Source organism: Bacillus rossius, chromosome 1 (assembly GCF_032445375.1).
Source record: "Bacillus rossius redtenbacheri isolate Brsri chromosome 1, Brsri_v3, whole genome shotgun sequence".
Lineage (NCBI taxonomy): Eukaryota > Metazoa > Arthropoda > Insecta > Phasmatodea > Bacillidae > Bacillus > Bacillus rossius.
The window spans coordinates 30,772,873-30,798,682 of record NC_086330.1 but is presented as its reverse complement, the minus strand read 5'-3'; the positions used below and the strand labels follow the sequence as shown (position 1 = coordinate 30,798,682).

Below are 25,810 nucleotides of genomic sequence, written 5' to 3'. Positions count from 1 at the left end.
TGTTGTGCCCCGCGCCAGTTTCTCCTGCCTGCCGTCTCTCTGGCAGAACACAATGTTGTATTCCATCCGGCTTAAAATGAACCGTTTTTAAATATACTCTTAAAGATCATTATCGAGGTCATTCATATCGTAACTGCTCAAAAAAAAATTCTACTTACACATAGCCGGGCTTACAACCTGTCAAAACTGTACGACAGACGCGTTCAAGATATTTTCATTTAATGCCTTCAATTTTTTTAAAGCACATATCAAGAAGTAAAAGGTGTTCTGATTACTGAAATTCACTTGACAGTGGAGCCGTTAGAGATGTTAATTGATGAAGGATAGATTGACGGGGGGAAACGGAAGTCTTCCGAGCTGTAGAGGAACCCAAGGGAGTATAGGTGCCTTTGAAAGTGTAAATGCACCCCGTCCCTTTTTTATCTTGTTACCATTGCATTGCAACTTACACCGTAAATAAAATAAAAGAAATTCGGGGTAAAATTGGGGAGAGAAAAAAGGGAGGGGGAATAAAAATATCTAAGTTCCTGAGCCTGGGCAGGTGAATACCCCTTCGTTGTCTCTAATGATGTCGCAAAAACGGTAGGCCCTGATTAATTCATTCATTTAAATGTAGAACTGCTCACAAGGAATTAAAAAGTTCAAAATTAATCACACACATACTTTATAATTGAGTGCTAATATGATAACGTCAAACGGTTCTCTATAGTTCCTGCATGATGACTTACAGGACATCACGACATTCGGCTGGTGGTCCAAGGCACGGGGATGATTGCAAAACTGGTTAAATCAGTTCTGCACGGGTTCAACATCAAGAGACGCATCAAGACGGCAAGCTCCAATGAAGGTGCGTGAAACATCGTCTTAACCGGACACAACAGTGTGATGAACACACAGCAACCCTTCGTCGGTCTTATTTTATATCTGAAGACAAGGCATCGGATATAATTTTTTAAAGACATTCGCAACAGTGATGGATACAGAAATTAGTTTTTTTTAAATACTTAAATCAGCAAGGGGTTTGGACAGTTACATTATCTAGTATATTTTTCCTTAACTTCAGGGGTAGGGTAATATATCCTTCCTACCCCCTTCTTCTCTGCGTCTGCCACTGATTCAATCATTACAAGTAATAATGCATTTTTTTTATTTAGCGTTTACTGTACTTAACATTTTTATTCGCATGGCGCTCACATGATTACAGTTCATAGTTTCAGCCACGTAGCTTTGACCCGAATTGATCTCTTTACTGCAATACTTTTATATGTGAATGTGAAGTTTTTATAAATATGAGGGACTAGGTTTACCTGCCGGTGTGGATGGGGAAGCTTATTGTCCTTGATACATTCTGATATAAATCACTCAGACATCTTTGTTTATTAGAGAGTGGCATCCTAGCGAGTAGGCAAATAAGTTTTTTTATGTTCTGTTTCTATTGATTTCGCAAAATGAATGGAAAAAAACTGAACCGTGTCGACAAGAAGTATCTACTTTGACCTTGTAAACAAGTGCTGAATTTTCATTCTAAACCGGAAGATTAGCTACGGAAACTAATGAAATATTAAAAGCAGCCATCGGGGATAATGTCTGAGCTGGTCAGGTTATTTTATATGATTCAACTGATTCAAATATGGCCGCCATTAAATTGGCCTTCTACACCAAAACCCAACGAAAGTTCGCACTTAGTGCGCTCTGAGAGTAAAAAAGTTGTAATTCGGGAAATGGATGACGAATTGAATTTAATTTTCTACACGGTTCTGTAAATTATAACTGAAGATTTGAACATGCGTAGAGTGTCCCAGAAATTCATTTCAAAATTGATATACCAGGAGAAACTTGTCATTTATTCATGACTAAAAATAAAATAAAATAAAAATAATTCAGAAAAAAAATGTCACCCCATTCCACTTCTACTTGTACATGTAAGTCTACATTTCTATATAATAAGGTATACAAAACACTAAACAATGAGTATTTTGACCAACTGAACCAAAATAACTCCTTGCATCCTTACCTACCACTTAAAGAATACAGATATATAGTCCTGGTAATTTTCAGTAAATGTACTGTTACTAATACAGCTGTATTTTCAACAATTAAACTGTTCCATGCGACTGACTCATCTGTGCTGCAGACAGGATTTTATTTTGGAGGTTTCATGTAAATTATTTCAAATTTGATGGTTCAAAAGTATAACCAGTGGAACCCGCATGCAACACAACAAACACATAGTGTTTGTTTATGGACACAGACAAACACATTAAGTTGTTTGACAGAACAGCAGTGGCAAAAATATAGGTACTACTTTTGAGGAATGGTATATTGAGACTAGTTACTGCTCAGACTGTTGTTAAGTTCCATTTGTGCCCTTTGCATGGAGAAATTTTAAGTGAAATACCATTTAAATGTGTTTAAAACACAAATATAGACAGTTATTGTGGTCAGCTATTGGACTGGATTGGCTTCAGGCCTGGGTACGTGTATACCAAGTGACCTCAGTGGTTGAGAACAAGGCAATCCAGGTTCGATTTCCAGCGGGATCCAAACCCGCAATGTTTTTTTTTTGTAAGCTAGAAACGTGGCAGTGTGTCGCAGTGAGCTGGTGAGGTTTCTCATGGTACTCTTGTTTCCCCTACCATAGCATTCTGTTCCTGCTCCAATCACAACACTTAAATATCGACGAGATGTTAAAATGTCATTCTTTCATTCACTCATCCAGATCCAGGGGCGGCTCCAGGCCGAGAAAGCCGGGCAACCGCCCAGGGCTCGTGCCTGCCCGTTTAGTACCTACGTAACTGGCATGTTACATTGTAGAATACTATTCAATTTATAATGTAAATGTAACGTATTCTTACTTCAATCATTATATAATTATATTTTTTGTTTTTATATTTCATTATATTTCACATATAAATATATGAGCAAAACCATAGTCAAAATTTTAGTTCCTAGTTGGATTTTAAAATTTTTATAAATAATTTATATTTTCAAATTTTCTGAGGAAAGGTCTCAAACCCTCGTTTTCTCTGGGGGCTGTTCCATGCCCCCAGAACCCTCGTTAGGACCTCTCTCAAATCTTACGGGGGGCCCCGCAAATAGAAAAGACCTAACGTGCCCCAAAGTCCAGGTCAGATACCGCATTCATTCATTCATTCATTCATTCATTCATTCATTCATTCATCCTTCTTTCTCTGTTCCATGGATACACTATGATGGAAAGGACACACAGTGGGCTGGAAAAATGAATGCTTAATGCTTCGTTGACGTGATAACATTAAAAATGATGTCATAATGAAGGATAGTGCGATGAGAACTGATTAGTGATGGACTATATGACTGTAGCATGTCTCGTCCTTGTTTAGCATTTACTCTCTCTCTCTCTTTCTCCAATGCACAATATCTGATATTAGTCCTGTCCTTGTATCGGTGTGCTCTGTTTGCCAGATACACGCACAGAGCACAAACGTTTTAACCACAATTTTGTAATGTATTGAAAATTGTTTAAAATGTACTTTAAAAATATATTTTAGTAAAAAAATGAAATGAGAATGTTGGGAAATACATTTTATTCATGTATTTCATCAATAGTGTCATCTCAGACTATTATTAAATTCTTACTCAAAACACAACATAAAGACACCAACGTGGTTTCAAAATTTTTTTGTCATCAGACTTTTTATATAATTTTATATTTAAAATGTTCTCTCTCTTTGACCATTGCGCATCATTAATGAAATGCCTCGTTATTAATACTGACCGAATGCTACAAATAGTTTTTTTTAGAAATTATATATTTTTTCTTTCTTTATGTGTACAACTGTACTAATACTTTCAAAAGACACAATTTTGTGGTCATACAAAAATCAACAAATCGTAAAATTTAAAAAATATATATTATTATAGTTATCGATGGCATACAAAATAAGAATTTTAATGCTAACAAGTCTTCAGGCTGTGTCAATCTGGCAACAGTAGGCACCACTTGCTCTGTACTGGAAGCTAAGCGAGAGACAGGCTATAAGTGGGGGAAACGGGAGTACCTTGAGAAGTACCCCGACTCAATCCAATGACCACCAGGTTTCCCACTTGTGTGAAATCCAGGCAACGCCCTGCTCAGGAAATTAACCTGGGTCTCCTTGGCGGGAGGCAACCACCAGCAAGTCTCCTCAGGATTGGACTGGAGGATCCGGGGAGTTGCAGTCGGCCTGTGATGGGGATAAGGGCCAGTGCAGTGGGTTCTATTGGCTGGAGTATTGGTTACCTGAAGGTTCAGCACCCATCCCATGTAGGAAAGCCCCGGCGGGGGCACCACTGACGTCAAGGAAGGATGGCCCCAGTGCCTGACTGATGGTGCCAGTTCCCGGTCCTCTCAAAAAGTACCTACTGGAAGTTGAGAAGATGTTTTATCCCAGCTCTACTCAAGTGATGCACCTACTGGGGTCCAGTCCTGAATAAATCACGGCGGGCAGAGAAGATGGCCCGATGACATGGCGGCGTGTGTTGCAGCCTGCCTGCCGCAGCCCAGCAAGGTGGGTGTCTCCGAGCTGTGCGCGATCTACGGCGTCTTCTTGCTGTCGTGGCTGCTCATTCTGCTGGAGGCGTACACGCAGCGACTGCGCAGGGGTATTTGCGCGTACTTCTACCCCGAGGTACCACCACACCGAGCGTGCAAAACAGAGCTGCACCACACGCCACTTGCCCCATTCCATCTCCGAATAACTATCTTCAAATTAACCTTTTCTTTCACTTCTAATCAAATAAAAAAAATTAGAACAATTAATCAGTATTTTAAAAAAAATGCAGCCTACATCGTTGACCATTTGCACACAATCACTATCTACATTTAAGTTATCACAATGTTGACACAACACTGATTCACAGAATCACTTTTACCACAAAATTCTGTTTATTATTTTGTTTAACTACATTAGATAGCTGAAGAAATTTTTGTACAACTGTGTGCTATAAGCTAGTACAACTTAAATGGTCTTTAAGTGAGCAAATTATCATTGGTCTGGCTATCATGAAAAAATTAATGTGTGTAAATTCTAAACAAACTATTTATGATCTCCTAGACTTTTGTGGCCCATTAATAAATTCTTTGGTTATTAATACACCTTTACAAGTTTTCACGCAAGTAATGTGTACAGCTTACTAAATTTTGACTCCAATTACTAGTGGGACTTGTTACCTTAGCTCAAGGGCATTAACTTTGGAGGGCTGCCAAGTTTTAGCTAAGCAATGACCAGTTGCTATAGAAGGCCTGCAACATGGGGTGCTTAACATTGCAAGATTGAAATTATTGTGTACAGCACTAGTAGTATGTACTGCAAAATTTATTTATTAAAGGGGCAATAGTGTGTACTGAATAACCTAGAAACCGAGTTCATATTATGTGCACCACCTAGGATAGCCTACAGTTCACAGGGATGAGAGCCACAACCACAACCACAACCACAATCACAACAGTTCCGAAGTTTATCGAAGTAAAAGGTTAGGTTAGGTTCCTTCAGTGTAATAAAAATAGTTCTTTATTTTTCCCGAGAATTTAGGTTGGTTTAGTTTAGGTTATTGTAAATAAAATTAAAGATTGTTGGGGTAGATTATGTTGGCGTTATTTAAAATACTCTTATGACCATAAAATATATAAATACTTGCTATATGTTGTTTTTCACGAGCGATCGGCAAACTTCGGAGAACTTAGGAACTGTTCAGATGTGGTTCTCAACCAGAGATAAGTAAAATTACTTATCTCTGTTCTCAACCTTGTGAACAGTAAAACTGTAGGCTTCCCCACCACCTATGTACAAGAGCATGGGGCACCCATGGCTTTGGTTTTGTGCTTCATTTTTTTGCAATTTGTTTTGTCTGTTTCAAATTATGCATTATATATGATTATATATTAACTATGATGCCAAATTAAAAACAAATACTTTAAAAAAATTAATGAAAGGTGATGTAAATTGCCAGAAATATCCAAAACAAAAATTTAACCCTCTCCACTTTTCAGTCTATTTGTCAACTGAAGTGGACAATTTATATTATAGTGATACATGGATTAATTAAACTTTCAGTATGTCGATCATGGTGTGATTTACATTCTAGTCGATATCGTTCTTTAGGGCTGAGAAAATAAATGTTATATTAAGTTATTATTTATAATATAAAAATTATATATTTTTTATGAATTATAATTATAGCTTACTACATAAAATCACATTTGGTTTTCACACCTACCAATAGAATTAGCTGACGGAGCAGCTACGTTGACTATTGAATAATTAGATTTGCAGAGAAAATGGTTAAACTATAAAAATAAACTTTATTAAAACAAAAAAAAAAACAATACTTTTAGAGATACTAAACACTGGTTTTCGGCCTGATTTTCAACAAAGAATTTTATTCAAAAACTGCCCATTTTGTTAAAAAATTCATTAAACAGTTAATACTATAAAGAATACCTTTGACTTTGTGAACTTCAGTTCACGCCATACACCACAGACGGCAGCACCGTGGTTGCACATTTCTGTTCCGTGCGACTTCCATTCCTTTCAAGAAATTACTCCTACCAAATGCTGTGTACCAAGAGATAAGTTGTTACTCATCAAAAATTGAAAAGATAGGTATCTTAGGAAATGACACTATGTGACTGAAGTCCTGGCTATGTCCCTGCCGACTGCAAGGTACAGGGACGGAGCAACCTGAATGTCTGCTGTTCCAGCGCGAGAAAAGAAGAGTGCGGTACATGTACAACGAGGCGCTGAAGAGGCGGAGGGGATTCTTCAAGTTCGCCAAGAACAGGATACAGAAGCTGGTCAGGGAGCAGCGCCTTGAAGTGAGTGTGAGGCCGGTCGTATCCACCACACCATCCCAGCTACAGTCTGCTCAAGCTTATCTCGACACTTGGAAATCAACAGCTGGATAATTAAAAAAAACACGGTTGCAACAAGCTGTGGATTCCAAAATTCCCCGACTTTCCTGGGTTTCCCAGATCTAAATTGACATGTTTTCCTGACCTTTCAGACACAAATAATCTCAATGGCCCACTTTAGTGTGGCTTTCTGGGGGAAATATGGATAGCATATGCTGTTCAAATTTCACCTTAGTAAAATTAATGCCATTTTAGATACATACACAGGTTTGTAAACAATTTCTACTTAGTCACCTAAAACTATCAAATGTAGGCTATCGAATTTGTATTTAAACAAATGGAAATAAGTTTTGTATTTCACCCCTTGTGTTTACTGTAAAAAGCCCCGGATTCAGGAAAATTAAAATCAACCGAATGTCATGATATTAAACGTTTTAGCATCTTTGAAGATGCCTAAAGGTGTCAAAAGCTGTGTTTACCATTGACCTAATTTTTCTGTTACAAAAAAATTCGATTTCCCTGACATTCCCATATATTCTCCAACCATTTTAATTTTCTTGAATTAATCTTGTTAGCTGTAGTAACTCTGAAAAAACACTGTCCGGGAACTGGAACTGACAGAGCGAGTTTGCACTTTGGTTTACACCCAGTTAGGTTGAAGGCATATGAAGAAAAGCAGTTCCTTAACTTACCATCTAATGGAGTAAGGTACTGATAGTAGGATTCTTCCATAAGTTTCCTTGAACTATGAATTTGACTGTATTTGTGAATGATGACCTCGCTGTTATTTTGATATTTGTGGCTGCTAATTTTTCTGTGCGTTATATTAGGATGAAAACCATTTTGTATATCTAAAAATGTAAGAATTTTGATTTGCTCTAAGCAAGCCTACATGTAACTAGGATCATGACAAAGATAGTAAAACACATGCCGAAAAGATACATAAAATAAACACAGTAAGCTTCTGTTCATTTAAATGTGAACGTCAGTAGTTGCTTACACCACCATCCATGCCAGAATGTTCAAGAGGGCTGCTATTATTATCATCATCCCACATCAGTCATCATCATAGTGTTACACATTACCAAGGTTGATGGGCAGCATTCACCCTTTCCGAAGTGGAAAAACAAGAAGCAAGGTGCTGCAGTTGAAAATGTTTTAACTAATCCTTACAAACCAATAAAAATAATTAGTAAATGATGTTCTTCCTTTGGTTAGTGTTTATTTTTGTATGGCAACATGTACCCTTCTTCCTTAAGAAAGAGTTTGACTTCCGAAAAATAATCCCTGTTCCATTTCGAGCTGATTATGCCCTTGCCAATTACTAGGAACAAAGATATTGTATCTACACTATACATCATTCAAATTCATAATAATGCATAACCCCATCACTATCATATTAACATGGGAAAAATTTTTGAATGTAGGGCAAGCCACAAGAAATTTAAACACAGATATTTCACAAGTGGTAAATATGGCAGATGTTTCCAAGGTGTACTCCTGTTTCTCTGACCTGTGCATTAACTCAATGTTCCAGTCCCATCACAACATCTGTCATCTCTATTAACCTTGATATCGACAGCATGTTAAAGAGCCCCGCCTCTACCTGGGCCCACGTACGATGTGTGAACTTCTCAAGAAACCACGCGAATTAAAAACTGTTTTAAGATATCTCAGTGGGACCTGTTTTTGTGTTTCTTTTTTAAAGTGTATATTTGGAAGGGGGATGGGGGGGAAAATGTTTAAAATGAGTGCTTTTAGAATGCTTTTAGACATTAAAACATCCTGCAAGAGACTCTTTAAAAGTACTAAGGGACCAACATTAAACCTTTATATTAATTTCCCTGCCAAATAATGCTATGGTCACAGCTTAAATCTCATAGTTGCCCTATGCAGGACGAGAAGATTGCACGCCAGTTCAGAGCCTTGCGCTTAGAGGTGATACTGCGTTACCAGCGAACGTCGCACATACCATCCTGTCTCACTAACACACTAAAAGAAAAATATTCGTCAGAACTTACTAAAAAAACATCCTGATGAGTTCAACAATGTGTCTTTTCCGTATACAGAAGAAAAACCTGACCAAGTACAAATGTTGTGTTAGACAATTTACCTATTTGTTTTTTTGGGAACTAAGCTACCATGAACAGAAGTCTCACTTTGCAGAAAATATTTCCAAAAACATTTAAAGTGTTCATTGACCGAGTTCATAACTAATACATAAGTCTCAACCTCTCAAGTGTTCTTCTTTCAAGGATTTTTGTGAAATTGAAGCAAAATGTTGAAATTGAAATTTACTCTTGATATGTGGAAGGAAGTGGTTCCAAATAATGTGCTGACAATTCTATCTGACATTGTATGTCATTGTTCAGGGTATTACATATTGTGTTAAAGTACAGGTCAGAGGAACCTTAAAATTCCAGTTAGGAATGAAATCAATGGGGGCCTGTCCTCCAAGCATAGGAGTACCAAACTTGAAAGTGGAATGAGTACATGTCCGCCCCTGACTGGGCGGGCCCCCTTGAGCCGGTCGCTGGCGTGTGCCGGCAGATGGACGCCAACGTGCTGATGGTGCTGCAGCTGCGATACCCGCGCTACTTCTCCTGGCTGCGGGTGTTCAGCGTGGCCCGCCAGAAGTGCGTGGTGTGCGGGGAGCTGGAGCCCCTCCGCGCCGCCGAGGGACGGCGGTACCTCCGGTGCGGCAACCCCCTCTGCTTCTTCAAGCACTGCCCCGAGTGCTGGCGCGACATGCAGGCCGTCTGCCACGCGTGCGCCGAGCCGGCGAGCGAGGACAACGCCACAGAGCCCCCGGGCCACACCGACACCGAGTGAGCGATCCAACCCCGTCCTGTAGCCCTACGCTCGGAGACCACGGATAAACTGCCGACATCAATCCGGCCATTTCAACTGTGAATCACTGATTCTGTCGAGGCCCTATTTGCTGGTGGTCTTCCATCATCACCAACGCAGCGTCTCACCTTGCCTCATCGCAACACGTCACATCACCGACGTAAGTGGGCAAGCAACAGTTGACATGTGCCGTCACCAGGTCAGTAGTCAGTAGTGGCAACTTTTTTACATTTATTAATTCACACCTTGTATTAATGCCTCCATTTACACTGAATAATAATGCCCACGGTTGAATATTTTAAATGTAATTCTCATTGAGGTATGCACCAACATCATGTATTTCTGAATCACTATAAAGTCATTTTATAACAGCAAGGTGTAACACTCCGAAACAAAACAAAATACTTTCTATGCAGTAAATTTCAGCCACATTTGTACACGTCAGCCTGTTTTTATCTTCCATTAAACTTGAAAGATTCAACCACTGTGCTAATTTTTATTTTGGTCTGTTATTTTCAATATTACAATTACAAATATGCAAGGAAAATCCTGCGTCATGTCATCTACAAGTAACATATTTGTGAAGAACATGGGTCATTGATACAAATACCTAGTCACTTTCACATTTTTTTCAGTGAGTAACACTGGGCATTGTTCATTGCAATTAAGACAAAATCATTTTTAACTCAGAATGCAGTTTAGTGACTGTATTTTGAGGCTTGTTAAACAATGCACATTATATATTACTTGCCCTTACTCACTCCTCCACATTAGTTACATTGAATTTGTGTGTCACAGAAGCACCTCACAGACTGTACATATTACTGTTCCATATTTTATAAGTATGTATTTTGTGGTTAGGAAGTGAATATTATCCAAATTTGAATCTGAAACTGAATAACGTATATTTTGTTAATAATTGCATTGAATGAAAATGATTGGCAATTTCTGTTACTGAATCGCTTCTTTCCAAATAACATAGATTAAGATGGCCTATATTGTTTTGATGACCTACCTTTGTGTGTTGAGATGAAACTAACATGTACTCATTCTACTTTCAAGAATGTTACTCCTATGCTTGGAGGAGAGGCCCCATTGATTTTATTCCTAACTGGAATTTTAAGGTTCCTTTGACCTGTACTTTGACACATTTAATACCCTGAACAATGACATACAAAATGTCAGCCATTTTATAATGTAATGTCAGCCAATTTATAATTTTTTTTTTCTTTTTATAAAGCAGCTTTTTAACAATTTGTTTGAATGCCAGAACTGTAAATTAATTACCTTTAAAACTATGCTGACGTAATAAAATCACCAATCCTTAGTGACAAGATTACATGGTGAATGGAGATAAAACCGAAATAACACTGAAAAGAATATCAAAACACAGCATCACTGAAATGCAAGTTAATACACTGTATAGTCATCAAAATGCAAGTTATATCATGGAATTAAGTAGCATTTAACCATAAATTAATTCAACTCATTAAAAAAAAGTAAATCATGTAAAAAAAGTAATATTTTAATGTTTGAAATCCAAGGAATGCTGTTATTTATGGACAAATAACTGTACCAAAGTACATGGATCAGAAATATTAATTTAATTGCTTATTTTGCATCTCTTATTGAATAACTTGAAAACCACAAATGCTTCCTAATTAATTTTTATTGTTCCGAAAGTATGTGTTTTAAAAAGATTTATTAAAAATAATTTTATCATAAAAAAATCAACAAATAAATCTTGCCATTATTTTGGTGGAGAAAGTATTACAAAACAGCTTTTATAAAAAAATAAAAATAATAACACCAGAATCCTGTTTTAAAAACCAAATTGGTCCAAAAATTAATCCATGAAATCTTTTCTCTACTAACCCAGCATGGCCACAATCCCCAACGTGCCGTATTAACAACCTTTCACTGTAATCACATTTAGTTTAACAAAATAGTTTTGTTTATTTTTTGTACTAAAATGTGCATGTAATTTAAGATGAATAAGTATTAAACCAACTTTAATTAAAATTTTATATAAAATATTTCATTTAGTCAATTTCATACAAACTTTCAATATTTTAATGTAACATAATATTTTACATACAATTAGAAAAATAAGATATTCATCACATTATTACCGGCTCTTTTTTAAACCACCTCAGGTTCAGAAACTCTTTCTTCATTTCCTCCCTCTCTTGGTCCGTTTCCAATGTCAAGTACAATTTATTTAAGTACTTTAGTTGGTAACCCTGAAACAAAATGTATACAGAATATTTTAGTTTTTTTTTGTACTTAAGATTAGAGCCACGATTGTTTCATGCATTCATTGGGTAGCAAAGTGTACTTGAAGCACATATACTACTGCTTCACGTTATTGATCAAACATGGCTCTTGACATAACCTTGAAGACCCTGGGCAAGTTATGAACAAGGAGAGGAAGTGGTTACCTAATTGCGTGTAACCCAACAAAAAAAAAGGCTTGATTATATGTAGACAATTTTAGCCTGGCCTGGAGTGAAATTAATTCCCAAAATAATCATGGCTCTACTTCTTGTCTATTAGGAGCACTCTCCATTTATTCTGGATTGTAACAGAAGACCAATTTACAGTTTTTATGGTGAACAGGTTAACAGTTAATAGTAGATAACTGAAAATTAACCTCTGCCTATTAGACACACACAAAGTTTATGACAATCCAGATCTCACCAGCTACCTATGGTCTATATACATAAGGATGAAGGAAAAAAAATTTTTATGGGTGCTGAAAACACTAAGTATGAAATATTACTGTCGATAATTTTTTAATGAAATAAAGTATCTCAAAACAATACTACCTTTTCCACAAAGTACATCACAAATCTTTATTTCCAGGGGCTCCAATTACCATTACATCATCCAAATGTTCTAGAACCAACCCTGTATCCAAGCACTCGTAAATAAAATAAATATAACAAACTCTACCTAAAAAAAAATACCTGAAAACACATGAAAACCAAACCAAAGTAAAAAAATATATTAAAATAACTTTAAATGGCTCTGTTAACTTACAAAAATTCAATTATCAGAAATATTATTTAAAACATGAACTAATGTAAAATAGTATTATCATCAAAACACGTTGCTAACACACAAATTCTTCTAAAATGGACAAACAGCTGTTTATTATTTACATGTTACCATGAAACCTAACCAAGATTCATCTCTGATTATTAAAACACCATAATTCTTCAATAAAATGTTTAATAATTTTGGAGGGTAAGGGCCTGTGCTGCAAAAATGTTACGTAACCAAGTATAAGGCCAGCCCCACACGCTCCGGTTTTCCTCAGAGTTCTGCCTCAAGGTACAGAACCTTAAGGTAGACCAGAGTGTGTGTATGTTATTGTACCTTGAGGTTTCCGGGAAAGAGGTGACTGGAGTGAAAATCGAAAATACCTTCGTTCGCCTCAAGGTACGCCCCTTCCTCACACGTTTCCGGTGCGTGTGGACCAGAGATCAGGCAGACCTTGAGGCGACCTGTCAGTGCCTCCCCCTACATCCGCGAGTGAGGTTAGTCCGAATACTTTCTGTGGTAACCATTTCTTCTCGAACACGCTTACACGGTTTCTCCTTGCTTATGGCAAGTAAAGCGAAAGAATATCATGATCGTGGAAAGAAGAGGGGGGGGGGGGGGGGGCCTTCATACGGACGATTAGTGGAAAAAATGAAAGAAATAGAGCCTACTGCCAACAAAGATGTAGTAATTAAAAAAATTAATAATTTTAGAAGCAATATCCGCAAAGAAGCAAAAAAAAGTGAAGAATTCAAAGAAAAGTGGAAGTGGTGCCGAAGTTTATGAGCCAACATTGTGGTATTTCCATCTGTTTGATTTCCTGTTGGATGTCATATTTCCCAATGATTGGTGCCACAAGCGACAGGAGTTTCAAGTATGTATCTTCGTCCATCCTTAAGTAATCATGCCAATCTTTTGGCGTGAATCTCAGCTCATTCAACAAATTTATGTGTGAATATTTTTGTCTTTTCTTTTTAACCAGTCTTTGCACCACACTTTTCGTTTCACTTTCTGTGTCTTCATTTTCCCCGTTGCTATAAGCAATCCAATGACAACGAGAGCATTGTCTGTTTACGCCATAATTGCAGGTATACTACTGACACATACGCCTCAAGGTAACTCTAGTAGACCTGAACGTGTGGGCGCACCCCCCCATTTCAGGTCTGCCTTGAGGCATTAATTCATCAAAACTACTGCCTGTGAACATCTATATTTCAGACTAAATTTCTTATCTCTCAGTTTGTTTCCTATGGGCTTGCTGAAGCAGCACGAACATATGACGATCACCATGTGTTCAGTCTTAAACTTCGAGATAACTTATTTTTTGAGCATCAAACAGGTACAAAGCCAGCTATAGTATTGGATGTCACTTCGTATTAAACATCCATGCAGAAAAGTGCAAGTTAAGGAAAAAAACCTACAATTTTATGTCTCAGAAGGGCAGTTGAACCCGGCAAAACTCTCTATCCAGGGTCGCGACATCGCCTGTGTACGACAAGACTCGAACTCTGCTCCCTGGTATTTGCCCCAATCCTGACCTGGTCCGCTCTTAGCACTGGACATGCTTAAACAGCTGTTTTTCCATGGGCTCTCAAGTGCCCACACCTGGTATCAGCCATCATGGACATGTGGTGAAAAAAATGAAGAAAGAAACATACCACAGTTCACACGATTTATTACTGAGCTTTCACGTCTCTCGCACAAAGCTTTATAAAATAGGTAAAAATCCTCGCGAAATGAATCGTTATAATTTGAAGTCAGTCACCCTCACAGCCGAAAACTTGCACATGTTTATTTCAAACATCACGGAGTAAAAATAAATAAAACTGCTCGCCGATGGAGACAGACCCCAGAGAAAAATAAGAAAACTATTCAAATGATTTAAATACGGGAACAGGTGCAAAAGCTGTCTGTCATGTAGGGTGATGAATTCAAACTGGAGTGGATACTGGACAATGACGAATAACTAGCCAATTCCCCCCTCCCCCCCGTGATTACCGTTACCAGTATTTTATTTACATTCATGCCACTTAAATTTGAGAATTAATGCATGCAATTAATATACCTGAAAATTAATATACTTAGAATAAAATAAAAATTACCCCTTAATAATGCCAGTTCATAATTAAAAAATTGAAAAGTGTTCCACTTCTGGAATTCTCAGCTTCCATTTGGAAATGTTCAGGACATGGCCTCATTGAAAAACCATTTACTACAAATAAAAGCAATGGGACATATTTTGGGACGCTGTGGAAAGAAACAACCCACCTAGGGCAAAAACAATATTATTTTAGTTATTTAAGGGCTCGTGGCACTGAGTCTAAAAGCTGTCACTCACTCCCTCTTTCCGAGCTGGTGGCGTGTAATACAAATGCACTCAAGGCACATGCTATTTGCGTCGCGCTAACAGAGCGGAAAGGATGTCTCTCGGAAGAAAGAGAAGGAGGTGGAGATATATCGGGCTCAAGGGGGCAGCCCCAGTCAATGTCTGTACAAACTGATGAGTTGCAAGCTGTTTGTTTGCCGGAAGTATGTTGCCAGCAGAGAAGAACATACAACCAGCAGTGAAGAGAGTATGAGCTACAGCGGTGGCGATAATGATTGATAACTATAACTGTTAAGTTCTTATCACTTCGTTTCAAGTTTAAAATTTCATTTAAAGAAATATTTTAGTAATTCTGGTGTGTACCACTAACTAGTAAAATACTTTGTGTACAAACTATGTTTTAAAGATGTGTAACCATGTAACCAGAGGGTTCCCAAGAAGTACATTAGATTATTTGTAAGCAGTTTTTTTTTAATGTACCAAAATTTTTTCGCCAAATTTTAAACTGAAAAGCAATATGTTGACATGTACGCAAGCTGTACAGTATATGCTTGATAACGTCTGGCATATATGTATGTGTTGACAAAAATTATCAACATGACATAATATCAGGGACTGGAAGTAACGCGCTACTAGCAACGACGTTATTTGTAACAGTTACTTTTTATGGTAACGATCATGGTAACGCAATATTTTAAGTTTTCTGTAACTGTAACTGTAACTGAATTACATTTTTCTGCCTTAAAGTAACGATAATTGTCGTTACTTCTTGCGTTACATTTTTTAAATGTATTTCTTATTGAACGAACAACGATTTGTTGATTTTTTCAATCCCAGAATGAAAATCCCGACAAGCATATTATTTGCGATGGTATTTATTGTACTTGTAAAACTGCTGTTGGCTAGCCTGCCCTCGTATTTTGATTGTCATTTATTTAATATTTGCGACATGCGGGTTTACTGCTGTGCTGTTTAATTAATTAAACTACCTGTGCTCGTTGCTGTGCACATGCGCGAAAGCAATGACAGAATCTAATGAAGCGAGAAGCCTAGAAAGCAGTCCAGAATTTTCGTTGCCGTGGCCTTCATATTCTAATTTTTTCGAAGTTCGGTCGAGTGATAAAAATAACCTTATTGTGAAGTGCTTGTTGTGTGGTGCTGCAAACAATTTTGAAATGTGAACTAATTACTCAAAGTAAATTAAGATCTATTTAATTTTTTTTCAGTTTAAATAAACATATATCTTTACAAAACACAATATGTTTTAGTAGCTTTTAATTATAACAATATTACGTATCACATTTTTAGTTTTTCACAAAGTAACTGTTAAAGTAACTTACAGTTACTTTTCTCAGAACTGTAACTGGTTTATTTTCAGTAGTGTAACTTGTAGTTGTAACAGGGTTACATTTCCATTGGAGTATTTGTAACTGTAACTGAGTTATTTTTTAAAAGTAACTTTCCGGTCCCTGCATAATATGCAATGCTTACTCAACGAGAAAAATTTGCAGTGTTTGAGCCGAAACAACGACGCGGAAACACTGTAACTGAAATCAGGAGAGGCGAATCTTTGATCAGCAAATGCGATATGTTACATGTAAGAGGTGATTCTGGTGACCGGAGAGTACGAGAATGCGGCGAGAGTGGAGTGGAATGGAGTGGAGTGGAGCGACTACCTGCAGGAAAGCGAAGCACCTGTGCAGCGTGGCCCCGGTGTAGAGGGTCCGGAAGGTCACGAGGTGCTTGTCCACGTGCGTGACGAGCGGCAGGCAGCTGGCCATCAGGCGGTGTGGGCCGTGGCGAGCCCGCACGATGGCCACTCCGGTGTGCGCGTTGCAGTACTTGGCTGCAACGCAACCAGCCACGCGGCTTACAGGGCTCTGCCACCCCACACTCTTAAAAAAAATTTTTTTGTACTTTTACAAGGGAAATTCTTGGAAAACCCTGTTGCCAAGGATATTTCTTGCAAAACTACAAGGCAGAGCCTTGCAAAAATCGCACACGGTACAAAGCTCTGCCTTGTAGTTATACAAGTAATATCCTTGGCAACATGGTTTCCAAAGGATTTTCCTTGTAAAATATACAAAAATTTCTTTCAGTGCAAGCACAGTCTCCAAGTTCGGACCATCAAGGGAGGGGAAGGTCCGGCCCTGTTCCACTATATTTTATACCATGATATTAGGACAAAATACTCTACTGCTAGTAAAACTGTAAACCTTACAAGTTATGTGTTAAGCACAGATCACCTTTACCTTTACGGTCATGGTAGATTCCTAATTTTTAAATTTGGGATTTTAAAAAAAATTGCATATTAACACGTTCACTACCCACTATGTGAATCAAATAACATCTTACTCAGACCAAGCAGTTTTCTGATATCAATCCCTCACATACATGTGACAGTGTTTTTTCTATGCAGAAACTGTGAGTCACATATATGTGACAGTCGTTAGCGAACGTTTTAAGTAATTATTTGCCCCCAGGGCCCTTAGTTTCTCTAGACAGCCCTGCACTCAGTAAGTAGGCCACAGATAAACAAACACGAGCCTGTCTTTAGCCTAGAGTGCTGTCAGCACACAGATGACACAACTACAAATGCACAACACAGTGGTTGTGTTCAAATAATTATTTTCTAGACAGTATATAGCAATAAAATTGATTATATGTTATGTTATTTATAATCTAACTATAAATAATCAATTTAATGTTGAAATTAATTACAACATTATAATCAATCATCTAAACATCTTTCAAATTAATCCCAAACATTAGTTTTTAGACAGTAATAAAAAACTAGTAATACTTTTTGCCATCTATAAATAACTATGAACAGTAATTTAATTTTGTAAAAAAAATTGGTTGTCTGTAAAGTCGGTTTACGGACAATAGTTTAACGTGACAACGTCATAACAAAACATTGATGAAATGATTGATCAAGAAGAAAAGGAAATATCATATTCGGCCTGAGACTGAGCAGTAATAGGTTTTTGCAACCAAACCATTTAGGCATTAAAAATATTATATTCTTTGAGGAAGAATTTTTTTTTAATTTTTCAATCTTTTGCATGATAAAATCTACCTCTGCATACTTTTATGAATAAAATTGAATAATTTTTATTGAATTATCACTATTTTGTATGGATACAAAGGAGTGAAATGAAATGTGCAATTGAATTAATAAATTTAGTTTTATTTGCATTTATTAATTCAAATATATTTATTACTTTTGAAATGTTGCGTGCGCCATATTTATTTTTACAAGTACAAAAAAAAATTGCGCAGCTGCCGGGTTTCAAACCGACAACCTTTAGTTTAAGAGTTAGGTACGCTAACCACACGCCCACAAGGCCATACTAAGATAATGTATTTTCAAACGTTATATATATATTTATAAAAACTTTGTTCACGGTAGGGGTATAATATTAACACGATTTTATAACAAACACGCATCCCAAATACACCAAACTTATTTATAATGTATTACAATATTTTTTAAAACATTGTGCAAAAGATCCCGGGTGTAATTTGAATTATTATGTGTAACTGTAAAACACCATTGTTGGTTCAAAACGTATTTGAATTTTCAACATTACTTTTAAATAACCATACCGATTGTGCTGAAAATCGGTGGACGATTGTTAAATTACATAATATTAATAATTAAAATGACGAAAATATGATTGAAAAGTCAAATCGATAGTTGTTCCAATCGAGTGGAAGACAGATGCCGCGCATGCGTACAATGAGCATGAAGAGAGATGCCACGCATGCGTACAATGAGCAAACACGTCACATCCGTAGTGGGACACTTTTTCGTGCGTGCAGCCGGCGTTCATCGATTTATTAGACGTTGTCACGTCAAAAAAAGATATATCATTATGATTCAATCTTTTAAAACCTTTAAAATTAATCCAACAACATTTTTTCTAGAAAAAAATTTATCAATAAACTCAATAATGTTTGTTATTTATAGCTAATTGTAAACAGTCAATTAATTGTTGAAAATACTTTTGACATCATGAGTCAATAATATATTTCCTTTTATATTAATTCCAAAAAATTATTATAGAAATCTCCTTGCAATTCAGCATTATTTACACAATTTATTTTCAATACTAGTTGGTAATAGTTTTGGTTTATGTAAAATAAAAAATATGCATTTCTGACAGCAGTAAGGTATTATTGTTTTATGAGCTCTTCCAATAAAATGAAAATTCTAATACATAAATAATTCACATAGGCCTACCTACTGAAATTATTTCACAAACTTCCCCTACCAATAGGATGATTGGTATTTTAATGTCTCCTCCCCCCCCCCTTTTTTTAAATAAATTAAATGGAAACTCCCTTAAACAAATAATAACTACAAAAACAGATAGGGGCAGTGTTTAAAATACAATGGTGACCAACAAAGCCAGAGGGCATTCAGGTTCGGGGGTTACCAAAAAGCAGTCACATTATTATAGAATGTGAGTATAAATGACATTCACATCTAACCTTGCATGCTACGAATATATAACAGCTTTTTTTCTCTCCGAACATTCTACGGAGACTATATGCTTGGCAACGAAAGGACCTACAGTTGCTCCACCTGTAGCATATGACCACCCAGGAGATATTTTCCAAAGCAAAAATAATTTCTTCACATCTCGTCTGCTTCACTCTGAAAACAGATATAGGGACAGATATCCATCACTCTATAAATCCCGAAGCCAAGCCACGCCACAGTTTCCTTGCCGTGTATAAGTGCGGATTATACATACCAAAGGACAAGTTTATATTTTTCATTACATTTCAACAATCTATTTTGTGTATTAAGGATCCAAAAGACTTCCTCTGTCATTAGTTAAAAACACTGTTTTTACAACACGCCATTCTTTAACAAAATATCAATTGCCACGTGGGAAGCAGAACGAAGGTTTCGTTACAGCAGTCTGGTCACGTTCTGGCTTTGGGCATGAGCGGAAAACGCAAAGATAGTCCGAGCTCTGAGTCTTGGCATAAGAAGCAGACAACTGACAATAGATCATGACATTAGGAGTAGAATGAATAATACTGTCTAAAATATTTTGTGTTTGTTTGAAAATTATTAATACCGTAATAATATATATTCCAAACACTGATTCAGAATCTAACTAAAACAGACATTTTATCTCTCCTAAAAATAAGGGCACCTACGGTATCTAGGTTCTGTAGAAAATATTCACCCCTGGCTGCCAGCATCTAAAACTAAATGTGACTGACAAGTAAGCTCACCTGAAAAGCCTGTCATCAGGGCAGCCACTCCAAAGTCCCCATACAGCTGCTCAACTTTCTTCAGTATCGCCGTTCGCATTGAATAAGATTTCAGAAGGAAGACTGCCTCGCACGACTGGCCCTGAGGGCGGACCTCGAAGACAACGTATCTGCGAACAAGCCCAGGGCAGATCCAGAATCTTGAGGGAGGGAGGCCTGTGTTCAGAGCTTGTTTTTTCTTCCCCAGCTATAGTTTTTTTAAATAAGTCATTTTATTCTGTGCAAATTGCAATTACAAGGGCATAAGGAAGTGTTTAACTCCTCAAATTCCCCCTTGGCCATGGAATCATCCTCTGAACAAGCTCCAAGCTTGCTAAGACTTACTTTGCAGTAGCAAAAAATTATGCACCAAATGATTTAATTAACAGTACATACTTGAGGGAGGAAGCTTTATAATTTGTTCTTAAAAATAACTAAATTACATAATAAATCCCAAGTTTTTTTTTTTAAGCATTTTGTTGGTTCTTTCACTTTTATTGCACAAATTTGTTGAGTCTTCACAATCATACTACTTCAATAATTTCAAATTTTTCAAGCATTTTACTCTATAATTTCCCAGGATTTTATCAGCATCCTCACTAATGAGATTTTTTGGAACCAAGTCGGAACTAAGAAAAATTTTTTAGTGAGCCAAACAAAGATTAGTGGTTTGAAAAGCCCCTCTGTACAAGAATTACCTGCAGTACATTACTGTGTACTTTAATTCAGGAAGCGATAAACATCTAGCGAACTCTACTCAATACTAATATGTACTGGGTAGTAATACCAGATAAGTACAGGGCTTTGTTCTAAAAGAAAATTCTAACCATGAAAATGGATTTATTACTTACTTTCTATAGTTAACAGTAACTATTCCATATAAGAGCACTGTGATACTTCAAGATGTTTACCAGTAGTTTACCATTTAAGCAATTTGTAGTTAGGTAGGTACATTACATATTTTTATTTTATTTTATTTATTTTATTTCCAAAATTCGTTCAACAGATTCTTAAAAGAATATAGAACATGTCAATGAAGTCAACAAAAATGAACAATACAAACAATCAAATTAATTAAATCATAATATCACATTAAATTAATACTAATTAAAACAAAAATATAAATACATCAATATACAAACAAATCATCATAAGTTATTCTAAACATTATTATAATATTCATTTAATGTATAAAATGAATTTTCTAATAAATAGTTTTTGAGTAGAACTTTAAATAGTCTTGGGTTGCAATGGGAGATTGCTTTTAGTTTATGAGGGAGTGCATTGAAAAGTTTTATGCCAGAGTACAGTGCACCTTTTTGATACCTTGATGTATTATTACTTGGCACATGCAAGTCGGATTTATTTCTGGTGTCATAAGTGTGTATTGAACTGTTATTATCAAAACTATCATTATTTTTAACTACAAAATTAATTAATGAGTATATATACTGACACATCATAGTAAGTATCCTTAGATTCTTAAACAATGGTCTACAAGAATCATAGTGATTAACATTAGACATTATTCTAATAATTTTTTTTTGTAGTAAAAAAAACATCATTAGCATAGGGTGATGATGCCCAAAAAATGATCCCATATGACATTACAGAATGAAAAAACGAAAAATATATTTGTTTTTAATAAAAAACAGATACAGTTGCTGATAACGATTGAAGTGCGAAACAAGCTGAACATAGTTTAGGTATCATTTTAACTATATGTTCCTTGCCACACAAGGTATTGTTTACATGCAAACCTAAAAATTTAACACTATTTGCTTCTGTAATTTTAGTATCACTATAATTCAATTGAACTACAGGGTTAGACTGTTTATGTAAGTGAAATTTTAAGATACTTGTTTTATCAATATTTAGAGTAAGATTATTAGCATTAAACCATTGATTTAATTTATCACATACACTATTTAATGTTTGAATTAATTCTTGATTTTTAATGTTATAACACAATATGCTAGTGTCATCTGCAAATAAAATTACTTCAGACTGATCAGTTATAAAAGAAGGAAGATCATTTATATAAATCAAAAATAATAATGGTCCCAGGATCGACCCCTGAGGCACACCAAGATTAATTAACCCTTTATTTGAGTGAACTGTACTATGTCTATTATCAGAAATTTTTACTAGTTGATACCTATTTGACAAATAAGATGTAAACCAGTGGAGCGCAGTATTTCTAATACCATAAAATTGAAGTTTATTTAGCAAAATTTTGTGGTCAACACAATCAAAAGCTTTAGCTAAGTCACAAAAAATACCTGCCACATTCTCTTTATTATCTAGTGCTTTAAGAATAGTGGAGGAAAATTTGAAAAAAGCTTCATTAACAGATTTCCCACTTCTAAATCCATATTGAGACTTAGATAAAATATTATTTTTTTCAAGATAATCTGTTAATCTATTATTCATTAATTTTTCCAGTATTTTTGCAAAAGATGAGATTAGGCTAATAGGTCTATAATTAGATACTTCATCTTTATTACCTTTTTTATAAAGAGGTGTCACCACAGAAAATTTTAATCTATCAGGAAATATACCTGATGTCATGGAAGAGTTAAAGATAAAAGTAAGAGGTTCACTAATTATGTCAATGCATTGCTTTAATAATTTTATGGAAATTTAATCAATTCCTGAGGATGCTTTAGGTTTAAAAGCTTTTACAATTTTACAGATCTCTATTATGTTAGTAGGTGTTATGAAAAACTCATTATTAGTTTTGTTGATAGCGTGATGAGGAATTATATTTGGCTGAATGCCTATTTTAGGTTTATTATTAAGTTTTTTTGCAACGTTAAGAAAGTATGAATTAAAAATATTAGCAACATGAATTGGTTCCTGAACAGTTCTATCATTCACAGTTAGTTTCACAGAAGTGGAATTATTTTGTACACGGTTCATTTCCGCTCTAATTAATTTCCACGAAGTTAGTACTTTATTTGTTGAATTACTGATAAGTCTGTCAAAATAAAGCTGTTTGGCCTTTTTAATAACTTTATTCAAAATTATACAATATCTTTTATAGTATGTCTTAATACTGGTATCAGTTGCATTTTTAGCCAGAATATAGAGTTCCTTTTTCCTATTGCACGAATTTCTAATACCAGTAGTTATCCATTTATTTTGAGAGGAGTTATTAATTAACTCTAACAACTTTTTTTGGAAAGGCTTCTTCAAACAATTTACAAAAAGTTGAGTGGAATTTATTATATTGTAAATTAACATCATTTGATGTATAAACATCATACCAATTTTCCAAAAGTAATTTAGCTCTAAAAAATGAAATTGTTGTATTATTGATAGTTCTAATCCTTGTACTTTTAAAAGGTTTTTCAAAACTAATAACAAACTGAGGATTACTAAAAAATAATAGTTGGGCATCATGATCTGACAAGGCATTAATATAAGGTATAGTAAAACAATTTTTAACATTATGAGCCTCAACAAAAATATTATCTATTACAGTTGCTGTGAGGCCTTGAATTCTGGTAGGAAAATCAACAGTAGGTATAAAGTTATATACTAAAAGCAATGAACATAATCTATGTTTGTTAACACTGCCTAACATCAAATTTACATTAAAATCACCACGTAAAATTATGTCAGAATTTTTACTTTTAATCTTGATTAATTTGCTTAATACAGATTCTAAACCATTTAAAAATATTAAAAAATTGCCAGAAGGAGATCTATAAGTGACAATTATATAGACCTTTCTATCCTGCAAAACTATAGAAGCCATTGTACATTCAAAATCCTTTTCAATAAATAATTTATTTTTATCAAATTTAACTAATTCAAATTTGACATCTTGTTGAATGTATATACATACACCTCCACCAGTAGTCTCATTTCTACTATAAAAACTTGCAAGTTTATATCCAGGGATTACAATCTGTTCTATTTCATAAGATTTGCAATAATGTTCAGATAAACATAAAACATGTAAAATTGTGAGAACAGTTAGTTAAGTTTGATAAGCTACATTAAAAATGCTCTAAAATAGTGTGAATGGTTGGCAAAGTTAGCTTCATTAAAATTACTAAAAATATATGTGGACACTTGGTTACTTTGAATACATTATCGTAGATATTTCATAATCAACCGTTTAAAGGATTTCCAGTAATTTAAACGTAGCTAACCTGGTAAAAGTTCTGTATCACATATCCATGTCTCTTAAGCCTGATGGCATGATCGTTTATACTGATAATGTGGTAATGCTAGCTCTTTTTGTTAAGTATGTCGAAAGATCCTGGATATAACAAAACTTATCATATAACACTGAAGTAAGTAAGTTAAATACAAATGAAAAAATTTCCACAAGGCCTGACATAATTTGTTTTTATGTACTGAGATATTTTTGTACCTATTTGTTTGGCCAGGTTCTTTAGACATACTAGCTTAAAACAGCAAGCATCATGTAACACGGGATCAATGATAAAGCATCAAGGAATGTACAATTACCGCTAACCCAATCCAACTATTCTCACGATTTTACAGTATTTTTAATGTAGTTAACCGAACATAACCAACAGTTTTCATGATCCTAAACTATTTTGAATGTACCTAACGTTGCATAATCACTTATTAAAATAATCAACTACTAAAAGTACCACAAACCTTTTACCACAACGCTTTCTTATTTTTACAAACAGCCTTAGTTTAGAATTACCCAATACACATGTACACAAATGCATTACTACTTAACATTGATAATTGATCAGGGAAAACATGTCACGTTAATAAAATCCATCCAAAACATTTTTGTTTTATAATATAAAAATATATATTGTGTACTTGATACGGATATAAATTAACTCGTGGTCAAGTCAATTTAACCACATTCCTAATTACGTGTGTTTTATTACATAAAAATCCTTCAGAGCTTAAGAAATTTTTGTAATAGGTAAATGAAATACACCACCTAAAGTAAACACATAACAACTATTTATACACACCTATTCTTATGTCTAACCATTATTGTTCAAAATAATTCAATCCTACTTGATTTAAAATCAAAACAAATACAAATAATTTACGCGCCCAGGGTTTCCAGATTGAGATTTCGAAAATCCCTCACGTCAAACCAAATAATTCCCCATAATTTCGGCAGCTTTCCTACATCAAACTGCTTTATCTACCTATAGCTATAAACTATTACTTATTATCAGTGTTAGCGGCTTGAAGAAGTGGAATTATGTATTCAGGGCTGTAATATTATCGTACATTTCAAAAAATGGCTGAGTACATAAACTAAAATTTTTAATTTTTATTAACAAAACATGTCCTGAACGAGTAAAATAAAAACATTGACACAACAACAATCTTAACAGACACAGAAAAGATAATACAAAAGGGATTTTTTTTTAATTGGTTGCTGGCTTCCGCCCACAACCAGCATTCTATACCTATTCGCAGTTGAA

At 35.4% G+C, this 25,810-nt stretch overlaps 2 protein-coding genes across 6 annotated transcripts in view; one reads left to right on the top strand and one right to left on the bottom strand.

Annotated features, from left to right (window-relative positions):
* The window catches only part of LOC134533806 (protein sneaky-like), a 52,826-nt gene extending 41,352 nt beyond the window's left edge, over positions 1-11,474 (top strand). For both annotated transcript variants that reach the window (XM_063371481.1, XM_063371490.1), the window contains 4 exons: positions 731-847; positions 4,507-4,649; positions 6,722-6,835; positions 9,422-11,474. In XM_063371481.1, the coding sequence (XP_063227551.1) occupies positions 731-847; positions 4,507-4,649; positions 6,722-6,835; positions 9,422-9,703 (656 nt within the window). In that variant the 3' untranslated portion in view covers positions 9,704-11,474. The remainder of the gene's footprint in view (positions 1-730; positions 848-4,506; positions 4,650-6,721; positions 6,836-9,421) is intronic.
* LOC134533815 (ribonuclease P/MRP protein subunit POP5) lies at positions 11,373-25,500 on the bottom strand. Of its 4 annotated transcripts, none has more exons than XM_063371507.1 (4): positions 25,346-25,500; positions 20,349-20,497; positions 16,769-16,938; positions 11,373-11,964 (listed from the first exon to the last, which is right to left on the bottom strand). In XM_063371507.1, exons 1-4 carry the CDS (start codon positions 25,363-25,365, stop codon positions 11,842-11,844), a joined length of 462 nt encoding a protein of 153 aa, XP_063227577.1. In that variant the 5' UTR covers positions 25,366-25,500; the 3' UTR covers positions 11,373-11,841. The 4 variants fall into 4 exon arrangements, with proteins under 4 accessions (XP_063227577.1, XP_063227595.1, XP_063227570.1 ...); XM_063371525.1 differs by having other exon boundaries at positions 16,788-16,938; positions 25,346-25,481; XM_063371500.1 differs by lacking the exon at positions 25,346-25,500 and adding an exon at positions 25,008-25,232.
* Between the last annotated feature and the right edge of the window lie 310 nt (positions 25,501-25,810).

Coding starts and splice junctions, on each gene's coding strand:
- LOC134533815 (XM_063371500.1), bottom strand. CDS start 25,084: ATGCATTTGTGTACATGTGTATTGGGTAATTCTAAACTAAGGCTGTTT. Junction 20,498..25,007: donor AGAAAGCGTTGTGGTAAAAG/GTTTGTGGTACT, acceptor GCTTGTTCGCAG/ATACGTTGTCTTCGAGGTCC. Junction 11,965..16,768: donor GGTGCTTCGCTTTCCTGCAG/GTAGTCGCTCCA, acceptor ATTTTGTTTCAG/GGTTACCAACTAAAGTACTT.